This window comes from Martes martes (genome assembly GCF_963455335.1).
Source record: "Martes martes genome assembly, chromosome: 5".
In the NCBI taxonomy this organism is placed as follows: domain Eukaryota; kingdom Metazoa; phylum Chordata; class Mammalia; order Carnivora; family Mustelidae; genus Martes; species Martes martes.
This window is the reverse complement of record NC_137892.1, coordinates 46,671,552-46,695,818: the sequence shown is the minus strand read 5'-3', so window position 1 is coordinate 46,695,818 and position 24,267 is coordinate 46,671,552. Positions and strand designations below refer to the sequence as shown.

Sequence of the window (24,267 nt, the reverse complement as noted above, 5' to 3'; positions counted from 1 at the left end):
AGACCCACTTTCAAATCACCCTCATCAGGCAATTCACTGTCACTAGACAGAGGGAAAACAGAGGTCCACTGTTGACCAATGTTCAGGGTAGGAGAGAGCAAGACTTTGGAGGCTGTCTGGGCCAGAAATTTTGAAAATAGTTCTTTAATTAGCCTTAAAATAACCCCCATGCTACTGCCAGAATAATCTTTCTGAAACATATTTGAATATATTAGTCTCCCACTCAGAACCCTTCAGGGGTCCTGATTTTATATGGAATAAAGCCTGTTCTTCCTTGCATTCCTTCCTTGCAGAGCATAAAGACCCATTATGGTTATATATGAGTGCCTAACTCATCATCTCCTACCACTTCCCTGCCACAGACACACTCAGGCTTCCCAAATTCTGAAAGTGCTTGTGGTTTTCTCTTGCTCCAGGCGGGCCTTTTCATATACTGCTCCCTATGCTAGGAATGTCATGTAATGACTGGCAAAGACACCCTCAACTGCATATTTCAGCTTGTGTTTGCATTCCCCATGAATCCTTTGACTTATCTGGGTCAGACACAGGTTTGTGGGTCTATTTATTAAACTATAGTCTCCCTTCACTTCATAAAGGTTTGAAATAACATGTAATAGATATACAGTAACAGGATAAAATAAATGAGTGAGGCACGGCTAGGTTCAAAGGGAGAGTAAAGGTAGAAATATAAATAATATCAAGTATGACATTAGTCCAAAAAATTACATGACTTTAAGTTTTGTAGACTTACACTACCAAGAGATACACTGACAATTTGCCTCTTGTTGTCAAAGTTTTGAGGGACACTTGAATGCTTGTTGAGCATATTGTCCATATTGAAAGTTATTGAAAATTGAGAGAGAGTTTACTACACTAAAGGAGTACTCATAAACTGAGAAGTTTCTTCTTTATGCTTTCATCAACCCCCAAATATAACCCTATTTAATTACTATAATTTTTTTTGCACACTGATTTCCTCAAGGTATTGGCTATATCCTCATTACTTGGCCCAATGCTTGATATTTCCTAGTCACTGGATGAGTATTTGTCATATACACTGGACAATCAGGTGTTGATGGTCATCATTACCCTTATCATAGACATAATAAAGCTTTCACCAACTAGAAGGGTCTTTATAATAATCATAAAAAATAACTGGATTACCTAGCATGTGTCAGATAAATACATTGTATGTATATCTCATGACTCTCAACCAACATCATGGATATTATTTCCCATTTCAAAGTCAGGGAAATCAAGAAGTTAAATAAGTGTCCCAAGGATATACAGTTATTCAGAGGCAGAACTTGGGCTTAGCACAGGTGCCTGAACCCAAAACTGGTAAGTCTCAACCTTTGTTGTTGGTTCATGCTTTGCTGTATAGTAGATTGATTAGGATTTGATTCAAAATTCATGAAAGTGGAGACTTCCTAGTGATGGAAGGCCCTGATGGAAGGACTTTATAGAAGTTTCCTTGTTGTTTATGGTTTATTTCAAAATATTTTGGAGGAACGCAGCAGCTATCAGGCAAATAAAATGATATAAAATTAATTTTCCATAAAGAAATATCAGGGGACACTCTAATATAAAACACTTGCATTTTTAAAAAATTGGAACACCTGGCCAACTTTCCTGATTATATAATGGAATGCAACACAACTTTCTTTTCACTACAACCAAGAAAGCTGATAATGTTACCATTTTATTAAAGGACTTACTCTATTTTAACCCAATTAACTTTTACTGACCAATTTATGGTTGTTTCTTACCTGAAAGTTGCCAAAACAGCTTCCCCCTGGGAGGGTCACATAACTCACAAAGGGAGGTCCTGGAGACGGCAGCGACTCATAGACCACCACGCCTTCACTTGGGAATGCAGCTCTCTGCTGCTGCTTGCTTTCCCAAAATTCCTGTAACATTGACACAACATTCACTGAAAAACATAAAAAAACATAATCCGTTATTAAGGATGGATGTATTCTGGCAAAAGCAAAATTTTATTTGCAGGCTGGATTGTGTAACATGTCATTTCCAGTTTAAGCAGAACAGAGTATATATGTATATGGGGGGGAGGGAGTGCTTTCAGTTGTGAAAAGAGCAAATCCTGTTTAACGCAAATGTGTTTATTTCTTCTTGAGTATGGCTCAAGTGGTTTGGTACCCTAATTCTAATTCTAATATTGCAATATGTTAAACTTACTTTATAGATTAATTTTTAATATCAAAAGTTTAAAAATCTCACTCTTCCTTCTTTGAAAATTTGCCTCAATAAAGTTTAGAGCTATGGTTACCCATGGCTCCTGCTCCTGTTTCTCATCGATTCTTGAACCTGCCAAGTGAAAGCCAAATTTGGAGGTAAAGATATAAACAATGTAATTTTAATTGGGGCCCACCTATTATAAGGTTTAAGAGGAGAAAGGCAGAAAGAAGAAAACTCTCTCATGTTCCTCTCCATGCCAATCTAAAGGAGAATGAAAGCAATTGTGTAATAAGTAAGAGGCTGGAAAAAGCCATAAGTGAAACTAATAACATGGAGACCTTGTTAAGGACCATGTCTGTTAGATGACTTCAGAAAACAGAGTAATGGCTATAGCCATGTGGTTTAGATTAAATGACCTGTGATAGCCTGCAGAAGTTTCAGATCAAATTTGGTTGGTTTGTTTATCCTGTACTGCAAATTGAATTGTGGAAATTAACAAGGATAATAGAATTGTAGCGTCAAAAGAGACCTTTTGGGTCATTTAGGCAAAGCTCTGCCTAATGTAGGAATTGCTTACACAACACTATTGACAGCTGCCTATCTGGTTTGTGCCTGAACAAATGGAAGGACCTGGTACTTGGCACACCCTGCTTGAGGCAGCCCATTTCAACTCCTAATGGTTCTACCTGTTGTGAAAAGATCCTTCTTGGGAGTAAGCTGAAATCTGCTTTCCTGTGAAGTTCATGCAAGTGGTCTATTTTTCATTTCTGGGGGCTCACAGAAGTTTATACCCTTATCCACATGAGAGTCCACTGTATGCACAAAGGCAATATAGGACATCTGTGTTTTTGCCTGCCTAGGAACAGCACAAAAGTTTTCCTTAAACAATAATCTTTCCTTCAACCATGTCTTCTCTGGGGTTGACGGATGGGGATTTGACCAAAGACAAATCATTTAGAACCAATGAATGAGTCCAGGACTTCTGCTGGAAATGTTGGAAGATGAGATTCTCCTTTTTCGCTAGGGTTGCTGGGGTAATAGGAGATAAGTGCGGCACAGCCGAAGCAAGGGGAAAACTCGGCTGAGACGAAAGCCAACAGAGAGAAGGGTAGAACCAAGGGATGTAGAAAGAAAGATTAAGTTCTGCTGACACACTTTGAGCCCCTCAGGCAACACATCTACCTTTTTCTTAAATCATTTTGAACTGGTGTCTCTCACTTGTATATGAAAGTATACCAAAAACAGAGAACTCTCAGGCTTCCTCAGGTTCTCAATTATATCATTTTTTTTTCTTCCAGTCTTTGTGTAACTTGTTGTCTATGCCATTGGGCATCCTCCTAAACACATTCCTAACTGTGCTTCAAAATGTGGGCTTTGATACTTTTCAGGTGTCAAGAAAGTCACAGAGTTTGACCTGGAGGCAAAAATAATGCACAACCACTTTCTAAGCTGTTTACTAGAGCACCTGGCTCCTTTACCTCATCCCTAGGACATGGATCAGCTTCACCGTGTGTAGTTCAGGCAAATTCTCAAGATGCCTAAGGAATTAGATGCCTGTGCATATTTTAAAACTGCAGTGTTCAGTATTTAAGAAGTGTTTTGGAAAAAAACCCCAAAACTGGGAAAAGGTAAGACTATCATAGGGAATAACTGAATTAACAAAAAGGTACATTTTGAAGTGGTAAAGGTGACATTGGTCATTACAGAGTTTTTCATTTATTCAAAATATCTAATAATATTTTCTATCTCCCATCTTCTCCTGCCTCCCAGCTCCAAGAAAACAAGGATTTTTGATTTGGTTGACTTGCATTTCTACTGCAGGTGACCTCCAGAATTCAGCAGGATGTCTTAAAAGATTGAAGACTAAAACAAAAACCGGCCTGTTGCTTTGACAGTCAACAAGGCATATTGGCCTGCTATTTTAAGTTAGTTCATTGTTGAGTGGATGTGAGCTGAGTACTGGAGTAGGAAGATGAAGACTCATGACTGTCCAGGTAAAATGAACACGAGACTTTTGGCATGTAAAGCTATGTGGATTAAAGAGTTCAAAGATATGTACTAAGTAGAAATCTACATGAATAAAAGTAGCAGTTTTCAAATTTTTCATTCTGAAACCCTAGAAGACTTCTTTGATAGTCCTATGTATGTCATCACCTCTAAAGAGTACAATGAATGTACATGCACACACACAATCCATCTTTCTATCTCTATCTCCTCTTGTCGACTGGAAAACCAGATGAATGGAGTGCAGAGAGAAGAGGGCCAGCTTGCTATTTGGAATTCCAAAGAGCAGCATATCAGAGGATGCTCTATTTAAGAAACACGTGCTTCTTTATTTTTTTGAAGTAGCAACAAGGTTCATGGACAATGTCAAAGATAATGCAAGCAGAAGCTCAAGTTCTGCTGAAGAAAAGCACAGGTTTGAAGAGAGGCCTCATTACACAGTTTAGTCCCTAGCTTCAGTTGCACTTCAGTGCTCAGGCGATGATCCCGCCTTCTTTATTTCAGAACAGATTTGGGCTACCAAGCATGTGATATCCAACCCCACATCTAGTGACCCATCTGCAGAAGTGCCCAGCTCCATAAGATTTTCTTCCAGTCTCAAATGGCATTGTTCTAGTAGTAATTCTCATCACCTCTTAGTTTTAAAGGTTTCCTCTTTATTCACACCTTTTCAGCAGCTAAAAGTATGCTTTAGAGAATGAATAAATGAATCAATCCATTAACTAAATGAAACACTCAACCTTGAGACTATAATTATTAATATTAATATATAATATTAATATAGTATTAATGTATTATATATTATATTATATTAATAATATTATTAATATTTTCCTATTGTAAAGAATCTGCTAGAAAGACTATTTTATATGACTATCTCCACTTCCTTATCTTCCATTTATTTTTAACCCTCCACAATCTTTCTTCCACAATTTATTCCACAGAAACTGCTCTAGCAAACACCACCAATTCCTAATTTTCAGTCTTTATGTATTTGACGTCTAACTGCATTTTCACACAGCTGATCAGTTTCTTCTAGAAACTCTCATATCCCTAGGCTTTTCTGACAGTATTTGTCCTGATTCTGCTTTTCTATTTCTAATTGTTTCCTCTCAAATTCTTTTGTGGGTTTCTCTTCCTCTGCTCACGCTTCATGTTGATTTGAAAAAAAATCTTGTCCTTGCCTTTTCTTGCTCTCTTTTTACCATTCTCCTTAAATGACAGAACCTATCTCCATAACTCCATCCATCCACCATAATATAAGCTGACAGTTTCCACAAACTTCTCCTATAACTCCAACTTTGTTTACAGATACTTCCTGCTCAGATGTGACACAAATTCAACATTTCCCAAGCTCAACTCATTTTCTTTCCCACAAACTCTTCTCTTCCTCCTGAATTACTTAGAAAGTAATATTATCACCTACCCAATAACCTAATCAGAAACCTGGCAGGCACCTTAAACTTCATGTCCTCTTTCCTTCCTAGTAAATCCCCAAGTTTTATTGATTCCATATCCTGATGCCTCCCATGGACCTCACTTCCTCTCAATTTGTACTGCCGTTGCTGCATTGGTTCATATCTCACCAAATATACAATATCCTCCTGACTTCCATTATTCTCCTATCCTCCAATTGTTTCCCAGGTAATCTAAATCTCATAGCTCATCAAATCACTCACAACTTAAAATCCTTCTGTGAGTTCTTCATTACCTACAAGATAAATAACTCCTTGGCAATATATAGAAGACCCTCTGTCTTGATACGGTTTTTCATTCCATACTTCTCTCCTCAAATCACCTTCCAGGTTTCACATACTCCCATGCTTTCTATGCTACTGGCAAACACTTTACTTCCATTCCCACATGTAGAATGCCCTTTTTCCCACTGACTATTGTCTTCCTGTATGGTCTACTCATCTTTTAAGATTCCCCTCCACCATCAGCTACTTAAAAATAAAAACAAAATCAAAATAATCACTAAACCCTTGTACAGAAATTGCAGTCCTCTAAGAAGCAGCCTAGAATCACCAGGAGTCTTGTTAGAAATGCAGGATTTCAGGCCCCACCCCAGGGCTATTGAACCAGAATCTGCATTTTAATAAGATTCTTAGGCAATCCGATGTGCTTTGAAGTTTGAGAAGACTTTCTGTAGGAAGAAGTTGTTATTCTCATCTCCTTTATTATGTATCTATTACATTCCAGGTACCATGCATTTTCTCATTTAATCTTTACAACATCCGCTAGAAACAGGTATTATCATACACAATTTACAGATTAGAAATTAAAGATGCTTAAGGTATAATCACACAGCTACAAAGTCTTAGACCTGGGATTTTGAACCTACTGCTGTCTTGAGTGCGTAGTCCATGCTCTTTGTTCATTCCAAGACACTCTCTAATATGATGGAATTTAAGTTGTTTTCATGTGTGTCTATTCTACTGGAGGTACCTTTATCAAGGTCACTGATATTAAATGGGTAAAATTACTATGAAGAAGTAGAATATCAAATGGCTGAGATAAGGGATGTGGGAGGAAGTAGGAGGAGAGAGAATTGTTGGGGAGATCCTAGAATAACTGCATGAAATCCAGTTCATTTTTGTGACTTCTCTCAGTTTGTAACATCTGAGAGTAAAGAAAGCAATTTAAATCCATTGCATCGCCCCAAATCGCCTTCTCAGACACAAGTGATTGACCCTGATATGGACTAAATATTTGTTCTACCTCTCTCCCCTGTACCTTCCCTCTCCCCAGTTCATTTGCTGAAGCCCTAACCCACAGGATAGTGGCGCCTTTGGGAGATAATTAGGTTCAGAGGAGGTCATGGGGCTGGGGGTCCCATGATGGGATTAGTGCCTTTTTAAGACTAGACAGAGACACTAGAGCTGCCTTTCTTGGCCATGTGACTATATGGCAATAAGGCAGCCATCTGCAAGTCAGGAAAAGGTCTATCACCAGGAAGCAAATGTGCTGACAACTTGAACTTGGACTTCCCTGCCTTCAGAACTGTGAGAAAACAAATTCCTGTTATGTAAGCCACCCAGTCTAAGGCATTTTTTTGCAGTAGCCTGATCTAACACAAACCTCTTTAGCAGTTTTGAATATTTTGTGTGTCAACAAGACCATTTCCAAAGTAGTTTATAGGCATTAGTATAGTTAACTTCTTTGTCACAGTGTTTTGAAATTTGAATGTGACAGTTTTAAGAGTCGTAATTCATTCCCCAAGTAAATCTCTCTTGAATGAGGTTTTTGTTTTTTCCCTACCTCAAGCTTTCTTTTTGATTATAAAAGGGTGAGTATTAAGGCTTTCACAAAAGGCAGTTGAACAGCGAAGACATCCAACAATGTGGAATACATTGACCATCCAACCTTTGACCTGCTCTACAGAAATCCTCAATCAGCTTCAGAAAAGCAGTGTCTTTATTGTCCCTGAACGTAGAGTGTTTTGTTTGTTTGTTTGTGTTTTGTTTTTTTCACCTGTGCCTTGGTTCAAGTTCTCCCAGGGGTATTGGTTCTGCTGCTCCCCTCTATCCACCCCACTTACTCCCAAACTTCAGAGGAAATACCACCTATTCCATCATGCCTTACTCACTGGTTCTGGCCCACATGAATCTCCTTTTCTGAGCTCTCATTCCATTAGTGGTCCTGTGTCTTAGCACTTAATCTCCTCTAAACCATGCTAATGAAATGGATGTGGTGTTCCAGGCTAAATTGATCAAGTCAGACTTGGCTGAACTTCTTTCTGGCTGCAGGAATGAAATGTTTTATGATAAGAATTCATCTTATATCATACAGTTTTGTTACTTAACTCACAGCAGACTGTGAGAATCTGGAGGGCAGGGACTCTGGTTCTTTCTTCTCTCTAGCCTCCTTGGTACCCAACACATGAAGCAACTGTTGAATTCACTTGGAATATAAGAAGACTCTACATTTCTGAGCCATTTGAATGCAACTGAATGAACGTGTGGAAAGTAAGTGAAGTCACTATGATTCCTGGAGAGTTTGAGCCTTCTTTTTTGAATAGGAGGTTTCATGTATGAACCACTATGATGCTCACACAGCATGGATGTGATGGTGGCAGCCACGCTTCAGGGGGAGATTGGAGCAGGTGCAGATAGATCATGCCTGGTCAGAGTAGACCCATGATTTTTTTGGTCACTTTCTAGCTAGGTCTTTACTTTCATAATAGCTAAGGTTTAGAAAAATCCTGAATGGAGATGGTGAGTAATTTTATCTTGGAGTGCCAAGCCTAATCCATTTATGTTGACTGCCTGGAACATCATGTTGAAAAAGGATTTGAAAGTAGCTTCTGGGATTAGTGGAAAAGAACACCAGAATTAACCAGCGTTGTGGCACTGGCATGGTTTATTTGACGACACTGACCTTGGTGATATGGAGTAAAAAATAAAGAAGTTCAAAACAGGCTTCTTCCCATAAAAATTGATTGATTGAAGAAATAATGTATGTGTAATATAATTAGTGAAGAAAATGTTAAGAGTGTTACATTGTAGAACAGATATGATTTTATTTTTAAAGATTTTATCTATTTATTCGACAGAGATCACAAGTAGGCAGAGAGGCAGGCAGAGAGAAAGAGGAGGAAGCAGACTCCCTGCTGAGCAGAGAGCCCAATGCCTGGCTCGACCCCAGGACCCTGGGATCATGACCTGAGCCGAAGGCAGAGGCTTTAAACCACTGAGCTACCCAGGTACCCCAACAGATATGATATGATATGATTTTATTTTATTTTATTTTCTTAAAGATTTTATTTATTTATTTACTTGTCAGAGAGAGAGAGTGCGAGCAAGTGCGCGCACAAGCAGGCAGAGTGGCAGGGAGGCAGAGGCGGAGAGAGAAGCAGGCTCCCCGTCAAGCAAGGAGCCCAATGCGGGACTCGATCCCAGGACCCTGGGATCATGACCTGTGCCAAAGGCAGCGGCTTAACCGACTGAGCCACTCAGGCATCCCCCAACAGATATGATTTTAAAGTAATATTAAAAACCTAAAAATTTATTTCACAATAATTAACACAGGGGGGAAAGTAAATGAATGTGGGCTGAAAAGTTCAGGAAAAATCTGCCCTGGAAGAAGCTAAGCTGAGCCACTTGAGAAGAGATCTAGCCATGATGAGAGAGAAGTTGTGGTCTCAAAGGAGTAAGGATGGCTTGACAAGAAGAGTAAGAAAACTAAAATGACTCAGCCAAGGAATTTTTAAAGAGGGCATAGGAAAGGGGTATGATTTGACAGAAGACAAGGTAAGGGGAGTTAGTTTCTTCTAATAACTGGAAATTGAGCCTACTGTTCTAGTGCCCTAGCTTTACTTGAGTGGGTAAGAATGGCAGGAGCACAGAGTCCCTTGCCCTTTGTCTTTGCCTAAGATGCTGTTCTGCTCATCGTGGCCCAGACATGTGGAGATAATGCTTGGCTGCTCTTGTAGATCTGGGTGACCCCAAGGAGAAAGTTTCTGGGAGGAGTTTGGGCATAAAAATCTATGAGAAGTGGGTAGGGGATGAGACAAGCAAGAGAAGGTTCATTTTGCAGCCTGGAAGGAGCACAAAGCCCCTTCAGACAAGATCATCAATAACTGGACATTCAGAGGGCCTTTATCCTACAAATTCAGAACTTGTCATTTTCATGGATTGGGTGCTATAAAGATGCCAATAAGGACACACGATCTATGTTTTCATATGGGCATTCTGAGATGTATAGAATGTAAATGCCCCATGGATTATAGAATATGTTATAGAAGAGTCCTCAAATATAGTCACTGTTTCAAACAGAGCAATGTGTGTACTGGATCTTGTCTCTCTACATTTTATCAACCAGCAGGCAATTTACTTAGTAGTTAAAAACATGGAATCTGGAGCCAGAATGCCTGTGTTTGAATTCTGTCTGTACCACTCTAAGATACCAACCTAACTGCCCCAGTTCTATCTGTAAAATGCAGTACTTCCTACACAAAGTTTCTGTAAGGCTTAAATGGAAAATGCTCAGAATAGAGCTTCACACATAGTAAGCACGAGAATGTTAGCTATTATTTGTGGTTAAAGAAGGTGAAGGAGGAAAGGAAATGGCAAGATTATATGCTTGCATAATGCATCTTTGAAACTGACTATTCCTGGATTAGAAACCATATCATTAAACATTCTAAAAAAGTCTGCGCATCTGAAAATTCTCTAATTGTACACATTGTGCTATTTATTTCCAAAATATGTAAAGAATTCAGAGATGGAAAAGAGAAGGCTCTTTTGATATTATTCACTAGTAAAGCCAAAACTTCAAACTAGCCAGAAAATAATGGATGAAATGCTACATCTCAAAATCTGGAAATAGGGATGTTTGTCCAAATTATTCACTTTCTAACAGATGCTAAAGGCAATAGAACTGCTCTTAGCAGAAACAATGAGAGGAGCTAACTTTTATTTAAAATTAATGTTTAAATGACTGCTTATGCTTCAGGAAAATAGAAACATTACAGTCCATTGCCCAGTTCAATTACTTAATATGTGGTAAGTCCTGTGTGAGAGACAGTCATTTGTCAGCAAAAAGGGCTCTTAAAAGTATGTTATAAATCTATCAGAAAAAAAGAATCATTTTCTTTTTGCCTTACAGATAAAAAATTCTAGTTGGGTAAAATACCCCTTGCCAAACAGTTAAAGACAAATTGGAAAGGCTACCATTTAAGGATAAATCATTAAAAGGCTTTCAAGATGATTAACATATTTTCAAATTAATATCTGCCTCCAACCAGGTAGATTTATGTTATGTAATATTTTAATATAATCTTTAATTAAATTAGCTTTAGCAGGTGACATTTTAAAATAAGCTTAATGAGTATTTTCTATTCTAGCGATTTGATCATGTACAACTTATTCTTGCCAAATGTGATTTCCTAGATTTTTTTTTTAAGAGAAAAAGGACCCCCAAATAATTTAAGGGGCAAGCTCAAGATGTGATGTCAATTTATGATTTGTGCCAAATGGGTTGTAAAATAGAGTATCTTTGGGTCTTGTGGTTAGCTTGGTAAACTCCAGGACACTGACCAAAAAACCTAGTTGTCTAATCATTTATAACTATCTTCAGGTCCTGCGAGATTTTGATCAGGCTAATGGAATCTTGCTGACACAGCTTGTGTATCAGGTCAGGTACAACTTGTAGGAATCTTGGTCCTCTTTTTCTTATGTGTAGATACTCTTTCAAAGATAGCTACAACTACACTGCAGGACTGAGACAGCTTGGAATCTTGCTATACTTCCAGGAGAGGAACTTTCCTTTAATATAAATGTTTCAGAGTCAGCACCTAGCTCTTTGAGCAGCTGGAAAGCTGGTTGTGTTTCTCCTTTTGTTTGCTTTTTCTTTTCTTCTGCTCTGGTCCCATGTGCTTCCCTGAATACTTTTCTCGAGGGAATTATGATCCTTTGCGTTGTTCTACAAAGTTAACCTCTTGGGAGACTGTCCAAAATGTGCAAATAGTATCCCATTCTTTGTCGTTTAATTTTCACCTTCAAAGTTTAAAATTGCTGAACTTTAAGTCATTTGGGGGGAAATTAAAGTGACATTTATTTTTTTATATCTTTGGAAGTACTGCGTAATTTTTTTTAAGAGGGCAAAGGGGAGAGAATATGAAGGAGCAAGAAGGAACCACAAAGACAAATGAAAATAAAATAAAAGATCATTAAGTATACCAGAATTAAAACGCATCAGTATGCCTGAGTTCCCATGTGTGGTTTATACATGCACCGTGGTGAGATGATGTCATCCAATCACAAAAGCTACATAAAATAAACACTGATGTAATCTATTTAACCAATCAGAAAGAATATATCTCTCCCATTTTCCATCAGGCACTGACATTACACTGCATTTAGGAGACTTTGTAGGACTGTTGATTATAGGTAACTAATCAAAGGTTAAAAAAATAAAAGCAAACACTGGTTGCTTTGCCGACAAATTCTGTTTAGTTAAAATGGTCAGTCTGTGCAAATGTGGCTTTAGGCATACAATGTACTCTCCCTAGGAAAAGTCATTATAAGAAAACCCTTCACGACTCTGCAATAGCTATCTAACTAGGGTTTATGTACAAGTTCAAAAATAGATAGAGTTTTGCTCTAAAGAGCATGGTGCATGGCTTTTGAGTTACCCACAGTTGAGGTTAGACCCTGAAGATGAAAATAAAGACTGGCAATCTAAATTACTGTGCCACTGTGGTGTATGGAATGATTTAGGGTCCTCTACCAGGGGCAACCCAAGACAGTGCTCTGGGGAAGTTGTTTGAGGTGGCTGTGTTTCTTTCCAGAGCCCCTTTTTCCTCCCACCTGTTTCATTTGGCTGTCAGTTTAATCTTGCATGCAAGTAAGCTGTGATTAAGGGGTCAGTGATTATGTTTTAGAAGGTACAGTTTATTTTACAGTAAAGGAGAATATCTGACAATAATAGAAATCTTTCTCTATTTTTGTGAGGGAGAAAACCAACCATTCAGGAACCAAAAAATGTCTTTTGTGCACCTGCTAGGTGCCTGACCCTGTGAGAGGGCACATGGAAGTGCAAGATATGGCTTTGCCCTCCTGGGACTTCCAACTTAGGTGTAGACAAAAACATGCCAGCAAAGCTGTAACTCATAATGCACAAGAGAAATGTAAACTACATAGTATAGGCCATGAGTGCCAAAGGAGTGGTGACAAAATGACGGGTTCCCACAGCTGCCTAAGTGGATGAGGTCAAAATAGGGATCAACTGATTATCATCGCAGTAGGGGAAAAAAAAAAAAAAAAAAAAAAGACCGTAATTCAGACAGCATTCCACAGACACCAGAGAAAGAATATAGAATATAGAGAACTACAGGGAGTATAATAATTGACTATTTCATCAATATTAAGCTTTCAATAAGAATCTTTTTTTTTCTTTTTCTTTTAAAATAAGGTGGTTTTAACTACCGTGACAGACTAAACTTACATGAGCATTTGAACATGGAGGAAAAGAAGTAAGAGCCTTTGGGGTTAAAACTTCAATATGAAATGTATTAAATACAGAAGATTCTTTTATGAAAGGCTTCTAAAGTTGTCTTACATTTCTTAAATCAATCTGTAGCACATAATCAGTAAAACCATATCATTTAAACAGAAAAATCATGACTTAGAAACTCACCCTTGTGCAGCTGTATCCTATTATGGCTGTAACTTAACACATGAGTTTCAGAAGTTGTTAAAGTTGAGATCAGGCTAACAAATCTTAACTGTTAAAAAAAAAAGCCTATGGTGAGATGAGATGGCAGACCATGAAGAAGGACTAGATTTGATCACAGGTTGAATGTCGATCGTAGTTTATTTTAATTTGTTAAATCCTTACTTATATATTAAAAAATAAACGTATTAGGACAGATGGCCATTAAGTGATCAAGAGGCCACTGATTTTTTTTTCTCCATTTTGAAAAATTTTCCTCTGGGGCTGAGACTTTCAGTATTTAAATCTACCAAATGTATATATACTGAATAAAGGATTAGAGAACAGTGTTATGGCACTAATGGCTGAAACCAAAATCTGCATTTGTCTCTTGGTATAATTAAAACTAGTTGTATCCTGTAATAAAGTAAAACCAGCATGTGAGTAGGCTTCAGCTCACACTTTAGATGCTAAAATTATCAGAATTCAAATTATTGTAATTAAGATGACGTTGTTAATGCAAAATAAGCTAGTGAGCAGTGGAGGTTTTTTTTTTTTTTTTTTTTTTTTCCCTTAACCATATTCTTTTAGGCATACTTTATGTGGTGGAATGCAGTGCAATATGTGTAGAGATTTTACTGCACAAGTACCTTCATCCCTTACATCCTACTCCATTCCTTTTTGTGAAATGCAAAAACCATAAATGTATCATCAAATTTATAGATTTCAGATAACTACACTAAAAAGCATGGGATGGAGAAAACACTTTACTCTTGAGGATTTTTGCTCTCTTGGGTTGCATACAGCCAGATTCATGATTACTAAGATGTTTTTAATAGCTTTATAGTCTGGTCCAATTTTTCCAAAGGGTAAAAATGTACCTTTTGAAGTATTTACCTATCTGATATAAATAAAACCTTTCATGCAGAAAAATGCTTCCCAAATGGAAGTTAATGCACCTCAAATATGTGAGAAATTTGCTTCTAATTGTGCAATGTTTAGTAAAGTTTTCTTCTCACTTTTTTATTATGAAATTTGGGAAAACGTATTAATGAAATCTAACATCACTTTATCAGTCAATGCTGGAAACCAACAGATCTCAAGTCTTCAACGACAATGAAGACTGCTTTTTTTTTTTTTAAGATTTTATTTATTTATCTGACAGACAGAGATCACAAGCAGGCAGAGAGGCAGGCAGAGAGAGAGGAGGAAGCAGGCTTCTGGCTGAGCAGAGAGCCCGATGCGGGGCTTGATCCCAGGACCTGGGATCGTGACCTGAGCCAAAGGCAGAGGCTTTAACCCACTGAGCCACCCAGGCACCCCTGAAGATTGTTTTTTAACAATCTGTTTTAAGAAAGTTTGCCTTGATTTTGGCTTTCAGTTAGTCAAAGTGATTTCTCACTACAGGCCTGTATACATTTGCAGATTTTGCATCTTATGTGGCTGGGCAAGAGGGCGAGGGAATTTCTGCTGTTGAAAAAGCTGCGATTCTTCCTTAGTATCAGGAAGTGTATTTCCAACACATATCAATATAATATTTCCCCCAATGCAACATAAGGCCATAAACTTGCAGAAATAATCTAACAACACTGTTAACTCCAGTGGCTCCCTATTGCCTGCACTTCTGTGTGATTCCACCTGATTTTATAGCCTTGTCGCCACCTTCCCCAATGCACTGTTTTTGTATTGCCTGGTATGTCTTTGGACAAGCTCTTCTTTCTCCTTTCTTTCTCCTCAAAAATGCCCTTCCCCTCTGACTCTCCTGTCACATTCCTGTTCAGATGGGCCTATTTAATGAGTTTCCTCCATATTCCCAGAAGAGTTCATTTCAATGCCCTCCCTCCCAACCCCCCATTTTCCCATGACAGCACAAATGACAAGGTAATATAATACTTCTGAGAGGCAATATCGTCTAGTGGCTAAAGGTGAGGAGTTGGAATAGCACTTGAATTCTGGCTCTATCACTCATTAACTGTGTGGACTTGGGCAAGGCACTTTAACCTCCAGGAGACTCAGTTCCCTCACCTACAAACAACAATAGTGCCTACATTACTGGTTTGTTGTGAATAAATGTTCCTAGCATAGTGCCGGTCATCACATGATGAGGACTTGATATCCTAGCATTACTATGAATGGATAAAGAGCAAGTCCAAAGATGGCAGATAAGCATATTATACTCTTGTTATATCAAGAGTTAACATTCAGAGTAGAATCTGAAAGTGCAGCCATCTTGAAATCATGTAGATTTCCTTTGAGAAAGCACACTAGGAACTGTCAAGTAGTGGCAAACAAATAGTAAGCTCAGACACACATTTTAAGAGCTGACAAGGGCTGCTTTTAGGATAGCTCATCTTTGGTTGTGACATATGACAAACAAAAAGAAATTGGATGTTGAACAAAGCCAGAAATGGAAGGCAACATGGAGATATGCCTTAATTTCCCTGCAAAGAGATCTGGCTGGTGGTTTGGAGACTCCTAGTGCTACTTGCTACAAATTTGAGACAGTTACGCAGTGGAGAACAATCCAGTATCAGTTTAGATGAGCAAATTTCAAATTGAGAGCCCACTTTATTTAAAATGTCTTTCCATTATTTTTTATTTGAAATGTGAAATAGTTCTGGAAAAAAGCAAAAAATTGTTATGGAATTCATTTCCTTCCAGGAAAGAACATTAAAAAAAAAAAAAAACCAAAAAAACAAAGTGCAACTATTGCCAGATGAACACCTTGTCTAAAACAAATGAGAGATTTAATGCATTGCAAAATGCCACTTGGAGAGCCTCCCTGGCTGAGAAAAGCAGCTAAATAATATTTCCTTAAATGAATGTAACTATCCCCATGTGTATCAGTCTCAGACCAGAAAACTCTCTGGGTACTTTTCCTGACCAACTTGAAGAGAAAATTCAATTTACAATTGCTTGTTTTTAAATAAATCAAAAGCCACTGAAGGCCAAAAAAAAAAAAAAATTAAATTCAAATGATCATTTGTATCTCCTATATTATGTGTTTCCAAAGAATTAAGAGAGAAAAAACCTGTCCCTGCATTTATAGAAAACTAAGAAAAACATTTTGAGAGAGAGAGAGAGAGTGTGTGTATGTGTTAATGCTCCTTTGTTCAACTGAGCTGGGTTTTAAAAATTCTAGGACTGGCTTTTCACCTTGCAAGAAAGCAAGGTAGCAATTTTTCTTAAGGATTTGGCAGTGATGTACTCAAGTGCTTAGCTCTGTCCTTCTGGCAGGAAGACACTGGACTGGGGTGGGGGAAAAAGGGCCACAAGTAACTAGGAGGAGAGGAGGCTGCTCAGAACGTGCCATTCAGGGCTGATGGCAGCTTTTTACAAGCTGTGTTAAAAGATGAGTGTGGTGGCAGCAGCTTATGGGTGTGCCAAAGAAAATGAGTCCACGTGCTAAACTCTGGCATGTGCATGATAGGCTGCCACGGCATGGCATAACCCCTAGGCAGACTTTTGATGTCTTGCCCCAGAAAATGAGTAAGCCTGTTCACATTTATTCCATGAGGATGGTGAGTGGCTGGATGTTTCAATGTTATAAAAAGTGCTGGTATAGAAATTTGCCATTTGGCTTACTTTCACTTAGTCATTTTTCAGATTAGAAACACCTGAGTGGAGAGGATCAGCAGTTTAATACTAATACCTATTTAAGCCATGCAAGCAGTTGCAGAGTACAACCCATTTGAGGGTAAGCAGGCAGTGCTATCTGATCAAATTTAGGTTCTATGTTAATGAATGAGATACATGAAATAGGAGACCTCTTTATCTTTCCATAGAAGAGAGTTCCCGCAAAGGTCTGGATGATAGAACATAATGCATGTTTTATTTTAACCCCTTTTCTATTTTATTCTCTCTGCTAAACTGTAAACAATTGGTGGGGTTTAGTTAAGCTTAAAAAGTGGGCCATATAATTACAGACTAAACTTCTTAAATTCACAAGAAACTCAGTGAAAAGTTGCTCCTGTTTCTTTTTACTGCTTCCACTCTTCAAACCCGCAGCATAAGACCCCTGATTCTATACAACTTATCCAAAGCTTTGAGCAGGTCAAGAGCCCTTTCACCCTTCACTAGTGAATTCAGTGCCATTGTAGGAGAAAGACGTTCTTTCCTTCCCTTTTTACTTAAAGAAACACACTAAACCTGAATAGACTCCAGGTTAGATTGGGGGAGTAGTGATTTTTATTTGTCTAGCATAGCTATTGACATATTCTTGAAGACAGTATTTAAAAAGACAGAAAAAAGGAAGGAAGATAGGAAGGAAGAAAGGAAGGAAATAAAGCACTTAAATATGGTATTGAAGGGCACATTGGTAACAATTTAATTTCTAAGAAGAAAATTTTATAGAAAAAAATGGTCTAACATTTTTGTCTTCATCACACATATTAGAAATATAAACTAAAAGTACATCTGGAAACTAACATTATTCAGCAATCAGAGAGCAAAAATCCAAAGCATTGATGTTTTGATGGAGACAAACATAACAAGATTCACAAAGAAAGCTGTAACTTATTGAAGAAAAAGAAAATTCCATATGCATTTTACCTTTTGGGCAGTTTCATAGCAAAATTCTATTTCAGAAGCCCTTTGTAATATGAAACTCACTGTAGATAAGATACAACACGAAGATAGTCTGTTTTGCAGCAGCAGGAAATCAAATTGGTTCCAGAAACTAAGTTACATGACAAATGGTTTAATAGTATTGCTAGGATTGGAGAGCTTGATTGAATTATTTTTCATAATCATTAAAAAAAAGATTTTGAAATAATTTTGCCATAGCTGCTCAGATTTTTTTTTTTTTTTTGAGGGGGAGATGTTGCAGAGGTGGGAAGACTCTAATTTTATTGGCCTTTTAACTAGTGTTATTATTTGTTACCAAAATTTAAAAGCTCACTGGTGATTTATTTATTGTTGTTTGTTTGCAAAAAAAAATTTTCAAACACAATATTTAATTTAACACAGTTAATATGTTTTGAGGATTAAACAGGTTAACAAATACAGAATATTTATTATCATATCTAAGTTATTTTTAGCTTTAATCTCAGCAGCAATCAGCCTTTCTTTATTTATAAAAGCATCTGGAAGAGTTCATTAAGTCTCTGGACAGTCTTTATTCTAGGAAAGACTTCCAAACAGTTACTAAGATGTATCACTGACAAAATAACCCAGCAACTAATACACGTAGGTGAAATGAAATCATTCTCCTGACTGAAGTCAGGAACAAGTTAAATATCACTTAGACCACAGCACACGACTACAGAGATTTAGGAGAAATCATACTTAAATAGGATGTGACTAGACGTTTAGGACTATTTTCAGAAAACTTTTTCCCCTTCAGTACTTACAGTCTTTGAAGACTAGAGCGGGGTCTCTGTGAGGCAAGACTTGGGCAATGATGTGTCTCAGGGATTCCAAGGTTCTGTCCATCTTGGGTCTGCCTGTGTGAGCCTGCTGCACAGTGTCCTCATGCCTGAATTCTTGCAGTCCTGGACTGAATTTGTGCAGCTCATTGATGCACAGGATTACCAAAGAATCCCTTTTAACATCTGCCAATCAGACATTTCCCAGAATCTAAAGACCCCTCAGGGGGCCCTCCTCCCAGGCTCACTTATCTTTGTTGTAGGCTGAGCTAATTAGCTCTAAAGGCTGGCTGACAGGCTGGTTCCCATTGCTTCCTTCTGTTAAACACACCCACCTACAGGCTAGCAGGGGAAGCTCGATAATCATGGGACCAGCTTTCCTCTCCAACCAGATTCTGCCTGAATGGTGTACGGCTTTCTGACTTGGGTATTTCTTTTGGTCCCCCACCTTCAAATGTGTTGTCCCCAGTATAAAATCAAGAAGGTTATTTCTCAAGGAAATTACTTTAGTAACAAAGGAATTTCCAGCTCAGGATTTCCAGTTAAGAATTAGTACAATCTAAATTCTTTGGTAAAGAAGTGCTATAAAGATTATGGATATCGCCAGGGACCAGATTATGCTTTCTATTTGAATTCGGAGCGTCTCTTTGGGAACCAAGTTTAAAATCCCCCCTCGTCCCCACCCAAGTTATAGTAACTTCTGAGGGTAGTAGTAAGTAAAACCTTTGCTGTCTTTTGGCTTGCCTGAGAATGTTTGTTTTCCTATTTATTCTTCAAGGCAATCATTCCTAGAATTGAGTTCAGTGAAATCTGATATCACTCACTTCCTTTTAGTTCATGATAACTCCTTCTATTAAAATTTTCAGAAGCAAAATATGTCTTTTTCTAAAGAATATAGTTACTAAAATATCTTAACAGATTTTAGTACATTTCTCTAATTCCTGTACCACTCACAACAAGGTTAAATAGTTTTTCCATAGGAGACATAAATATAAGTCATGGGATTCCATTGCAGTAATTAGGATTTATACCAGAACTGACTTTTAATGGCTGTGACCTATGTTAGTTACTGAAGACTTGTTAAGGACCACTCTTTTACTTAAAATATTTTTCCAGAGTAGGCACAAGAGAGTGCCCTCCAATGTTCTTTCCAATTTTCAGATTCCATAATTATGTGGTATATGATTAACTGAAAACAGTTCTTTAAAGACAATATAAAAGTAAAATGTTTTGCATGTGATAGGCTTCTTCAGCTAGTTGGTAGAAGGGTGGGCTTGATAAAAGGAAACAGAAGAAATGGGGCTGTAAAAATAATTCTTATCATAATGACTATTACTTAGTAAATGCCCCCAGGAGTATATGTTACGCACAACAGAGACATGGGGCTGCCCCATTGTGCAAGGATACTATTAAAGAAAGAACTTGAAAGAAGTAGCACTTCATGTTAAGACACAAAGTGTACCTTATGTGGGCTGAGCCAAATAAGAAATCATCAGTATCCTTGCCATTCATGAGTTTATAAATTTAAGAGAGAAACTAGATGGTTTGTATTCAAAATGCTCATTATTATACAGTGATTGGACACAACATATAAATGAACGTAAGTACTTTCAGTGTCATGCTAAATTGGAAACCAGGATATTTAAGGTTCCTATTAGAGAAACAGAAATTCTCAAAGGAATGAGACTGATAATATAAAAATTGGTTGATACTCAGATTTCAATCAATAATGGACTTTTTAATGGGCATAAATTTAATTCTAGCAGTATATAAAAATATTTTGGTTGTGTCGTATGGTGGAAAGAACACTGAATTTTATATTAGTAAGATCTAGGATTTGATTTTTGTTACCTCTATGACTTTGAAGAAGTTACTCATCTCTGGGCTCAGTGTCCTCACCATTGGCCCCCCTAGAAAATTAGGGAGCTGAGTTGGATGCTTTCGTTCAGATTTAACATCTATGATACTGTGGCTATCTTACAAATGACCACAAATATTATCACACATTTTCTAGCCTTCTGAAAAGACACCTATTTCCTAAAAGCTGGACTGGTCTTCAAATAGATCACTTACAATTCCACAGTAAACCTGATATCCCTTCAACAAATGAGAGATACAAATTAATAGGGTCAATTCAAAGATACTCATCACTAATGCCAACTAGGAGTTTGTTAAGAAAATTAATCTTCAACTTCCCCAAGATTTTTCTAAAGAAGGCAAACTGTAAGAGTCTGCTTAGAGAACCACAAAACAGCTTTGCAAAGATAATTCTATAAAAATATCATGATCTTTACTGAGTTATATTTTAAGAAATGAAAAAAGAATTATAGAAAGGGGACTGTACAACATTCCAGTTGGATAGTACAGTTTCTTGTTCAGTTCAGGTCCAAAGCTTCAGCAGAAGTTTTCCAAATCCTCTGATCAACATTTTCCCTTGTCCACCCATAAAGACTTCTCACCCTAGAGTTCTGAGGTAAGACATAAAAAACCAACTCAGTGGCTTCTCCCGGTTCTCTGTCTTTGATGTAAAAAGTACCTAATGGAGTTGGAAAAGCTTAAGAAACCCCTATGCAATATGTCTATACAGACTCTATGGTTCACATGCTAGAGTTCACTGTCAACCTCAACTATCTGTAGTCATAGGCCATAAAAAAACCTCAAGTATTAAAACAAGGGTAGATGACTACGGTGCAAACCAAAATGATGTCTTTACAAATTTTGTACTACTCAGAAGAGTGAGAAATGGCATCCAACTGACATATTTAGTATTCAAAACTTTTACCCTATGGTAAAAGAGAAGACTCAGGGCAACAGCATACTTACTAAGCTCCCAGGGAGTACAGAACTCTGAGAATGTAAGAAATCAAGGTGGTATATTTTGCACAATTTCATGCACAATGCAACAGTCTATGCAAACAGGAAAAGAAAATTCATTCCTATCATTCCAGTAATATTTTTGTTGTTAAGTGGCTCATTATAGGCACAAAAAGGGTAAGGAAGTGGGGGGTCACCAATTGAAATAACATCCATCATGTTAAAACACATAATAAATGTATCAAAGTATCATCTTTAGTTAAAAATAGGAAAGAACCTCTATTCTTCTCCTTGCCTCCCCATTTCATGATCTGCTCTGTCCTGGAGGAGGAGGCTGGAATCAGTAAACCAGGTGACTGGGCCCGCAGGTGAGGCTGTAGTGAGAAGGTGAAATTCCAGGTGGGCAGGCATGCAGACTCCACAAAGAAGAGGCCTGAAGTAACTGAGCCTGAGCCAAATCATAGCTACTCATCTGTAGGAAATCAAGTGACTGAGGGACGGAGAAAACATGGATTGAAACTTAGGAAGACTATCTTAACTGAAATAATTTCTTCACTTACTTGCTAATGTTTTGATTCTAAAAGTTTACAATTTAAGATAAAGCAAATAAAATGAAAAAGAATTAAAGTTAAATAGAGAGAGTATATCCTCTACAAAAACAATGGGAAATGACTGATAGCAGCTCCTTCCAGATTCCAATGGGAGTTGGGTGAAGGGAGCTGGAAGGGTCTAAGAGCTGGATTGGCAAAAGAGGGTCAGGGCTGTGAGCAAGATTGTTTCTAGGGGTATGTTGGAGGGTGAAGAAGGGCAACACCAGGAAGAAACTGACTTTGCAGAGGCGCTAACTAATGGTTTAGTGTCAGCTAAACAAAGCCGAAGAGACTAGTAGGAAGAATGAATGGCTGGTTAGCATCAACTTTTTAAACTCTCAGTTGGGAAAGGACCAATGAGATGTTTGATTCAAGGTATTTATGAGGTCAGTTAGAAAAGCAACCTCAGACAAAATTCAAAAAACACAGGTAACATAAAATAACTTTATCTCAGACATTTTTACCTTGATATTTCACTACATTTAGGAAATCATCAATAAGTATTAATCTGTTTAATTAACTACATGACAGATAGAGAATTAATATCCCATTTACAGGTTAGAAAAACGTACATCTCCTCATTTTCATACAATATTACAAAAAATGCTTTCTTAAAATAATATCCCCCCCCCCCCCCCCGGTAAAACTGATAGTGAACTGCTCTTTAAGGTTGTCTGGGCATTCAGAATCAACACTCTTAACCAGAAAGCACAATGAAAGTATATCTGTTTTTTTGAAACTTCCCATGCCTTCTTGACATTTTTTTTTTTTATTCTTTAAGATTCTATTTTACAGAGAGAGAGAGAAAGAGCACAAGCAAGGGGAGCAGCAGAGGGAGAGGGAGGAGACTCCCAGCAGACCAGGGAGCCCAATTTGGCTTGATCTCAGGACCCTGAGATCATGACCTGAGCTGAAGGCTTGAACTGAGCCATCCAGGCTCCCTTTCTTGACTGTTTTAAGTAAGCAATTATGCAGCCCTGGCTTGGTATTTGGCCTTGGAAGAAAAGTCAGAATTGATTCTTTAAGAAATACTTTAGAGGCCAAAGATCTCACCAGAGGAGGTTTTACTAGTTGACAGGTTAAATTTTCAGGATAAACTCAAGAGATACTTAGAGGTGAGAGAATTTGAATATTCATTTACAAGATTGGAGACAATGATGTCAAGCCCTTGGGTCATTAGATACATGTTCTGTGAAAACTGAACTCATTACCTTAACTGTGGCTGGCCGACATCCAGCGTAATATATATTTTGGAAAGAATAGCTTAATGTTTTGTTTATGGAGTGAATTTTTCTAGTTGACTTTATAATAATATTTTCTCTCATATTGGGTTATCTAGTTATTGGTTCTTCTCCCTCTCCTTACATTTCCTCACAGGAACCATCTCCCATGCCCCCTGCCCTCACCTTCTGTCTGGGACAGACTTCTGTCTGCTACAGAAGTTTATTTTGCTGGGTGCTAAAAAAACAAAAAACAAAAAACAAAAACAAAAACCAACTTTATACAAGTTGTGACTTTATGTGATCAGATTGATTCTAAAAGAGGTGTCTGAACTTCAGCTGAGTCTTTGTTGTATAAAGGAAGGGCATGCTGAGGAATGAGATACATGTTTACATAGACTAACTAAAGCTACCTTTTATTTTCCTTTCTTTTGATAGTCATATTTCTGGGGGTATGAGTTCTTTGGAATGTTTAAGTCTTTGCAACAGTAATAAGCAAAGTAAAATGAAAACCTAGACTATGAAAAAAATTAATAATATTAGATTAAAACAAACCTGGAAAGAATGTTTACCAGTTGTAAATAAACGACTTAAACCTGAGATTCGTTGATGGATATGTTAGGTTCAAGCAAGCCAGTAATTTCATAGCTCCATATATTTTAGATGAAGGTTCCTGTAAAGATTGCATCATTAGTATACTCATAATTCAATTCAGGCTATATTTATGGATAGCTTACATTAAGATAAAAGCCTTGTGCCCATCCATTTCACACTGTAAACTATAATTTCCATTTCACTTCCTATACAGTTAACTAGCAGAGTACTGCACTTAGCATGCATCCTGTTGACACAAAAGAAATATTTATTTTCAAAAATTTGTTTAAAGGAAATAGAAGACTGTATAGAAAGGGCCCCATT

General features: G+C 37.6%; 1 protein-coding gene across 2 annotated transcripts in view; it reads right to left on the bottom strand.

Annotated features, from left to right (window-relative positions):
• The window catches only part of LIX1 (limb and CNS expressed 1), a 49,979-nt gene extending 30,966 nt beyond the window's left edge, over positions 1–19,013 (bottom strand). Inside the window, exons 1-3 of one of the 2 annotated variants that reach the window (XM_080804564.1) lie at positions 18,711–19,006; positions 13,345–13,432; positions 1,770–1,933 (exon numbers count right to left, since the gene is read on the bottom strand). In XM_080804564.1, coding sequence (XP_080660690.1) covers positions 1,770–1,919 — 150 coding nt within the window. In that variant the 5' untranslated portion in view covers positions 1,920–1,933; positions 13,345–13,432; positions 18,711–19,006. Of the gene's footprint in view, positions 1–1,769; positions 1,934–13,344; positions 13,433–18,710 lie in introns of both variants that reach the window. The other variant, XM_080804563.1, reaches the window with a different exon arrangement.
• Between the last annotated feature and the right edge of the window lie 5,254 nt (positions 19,014–24,267).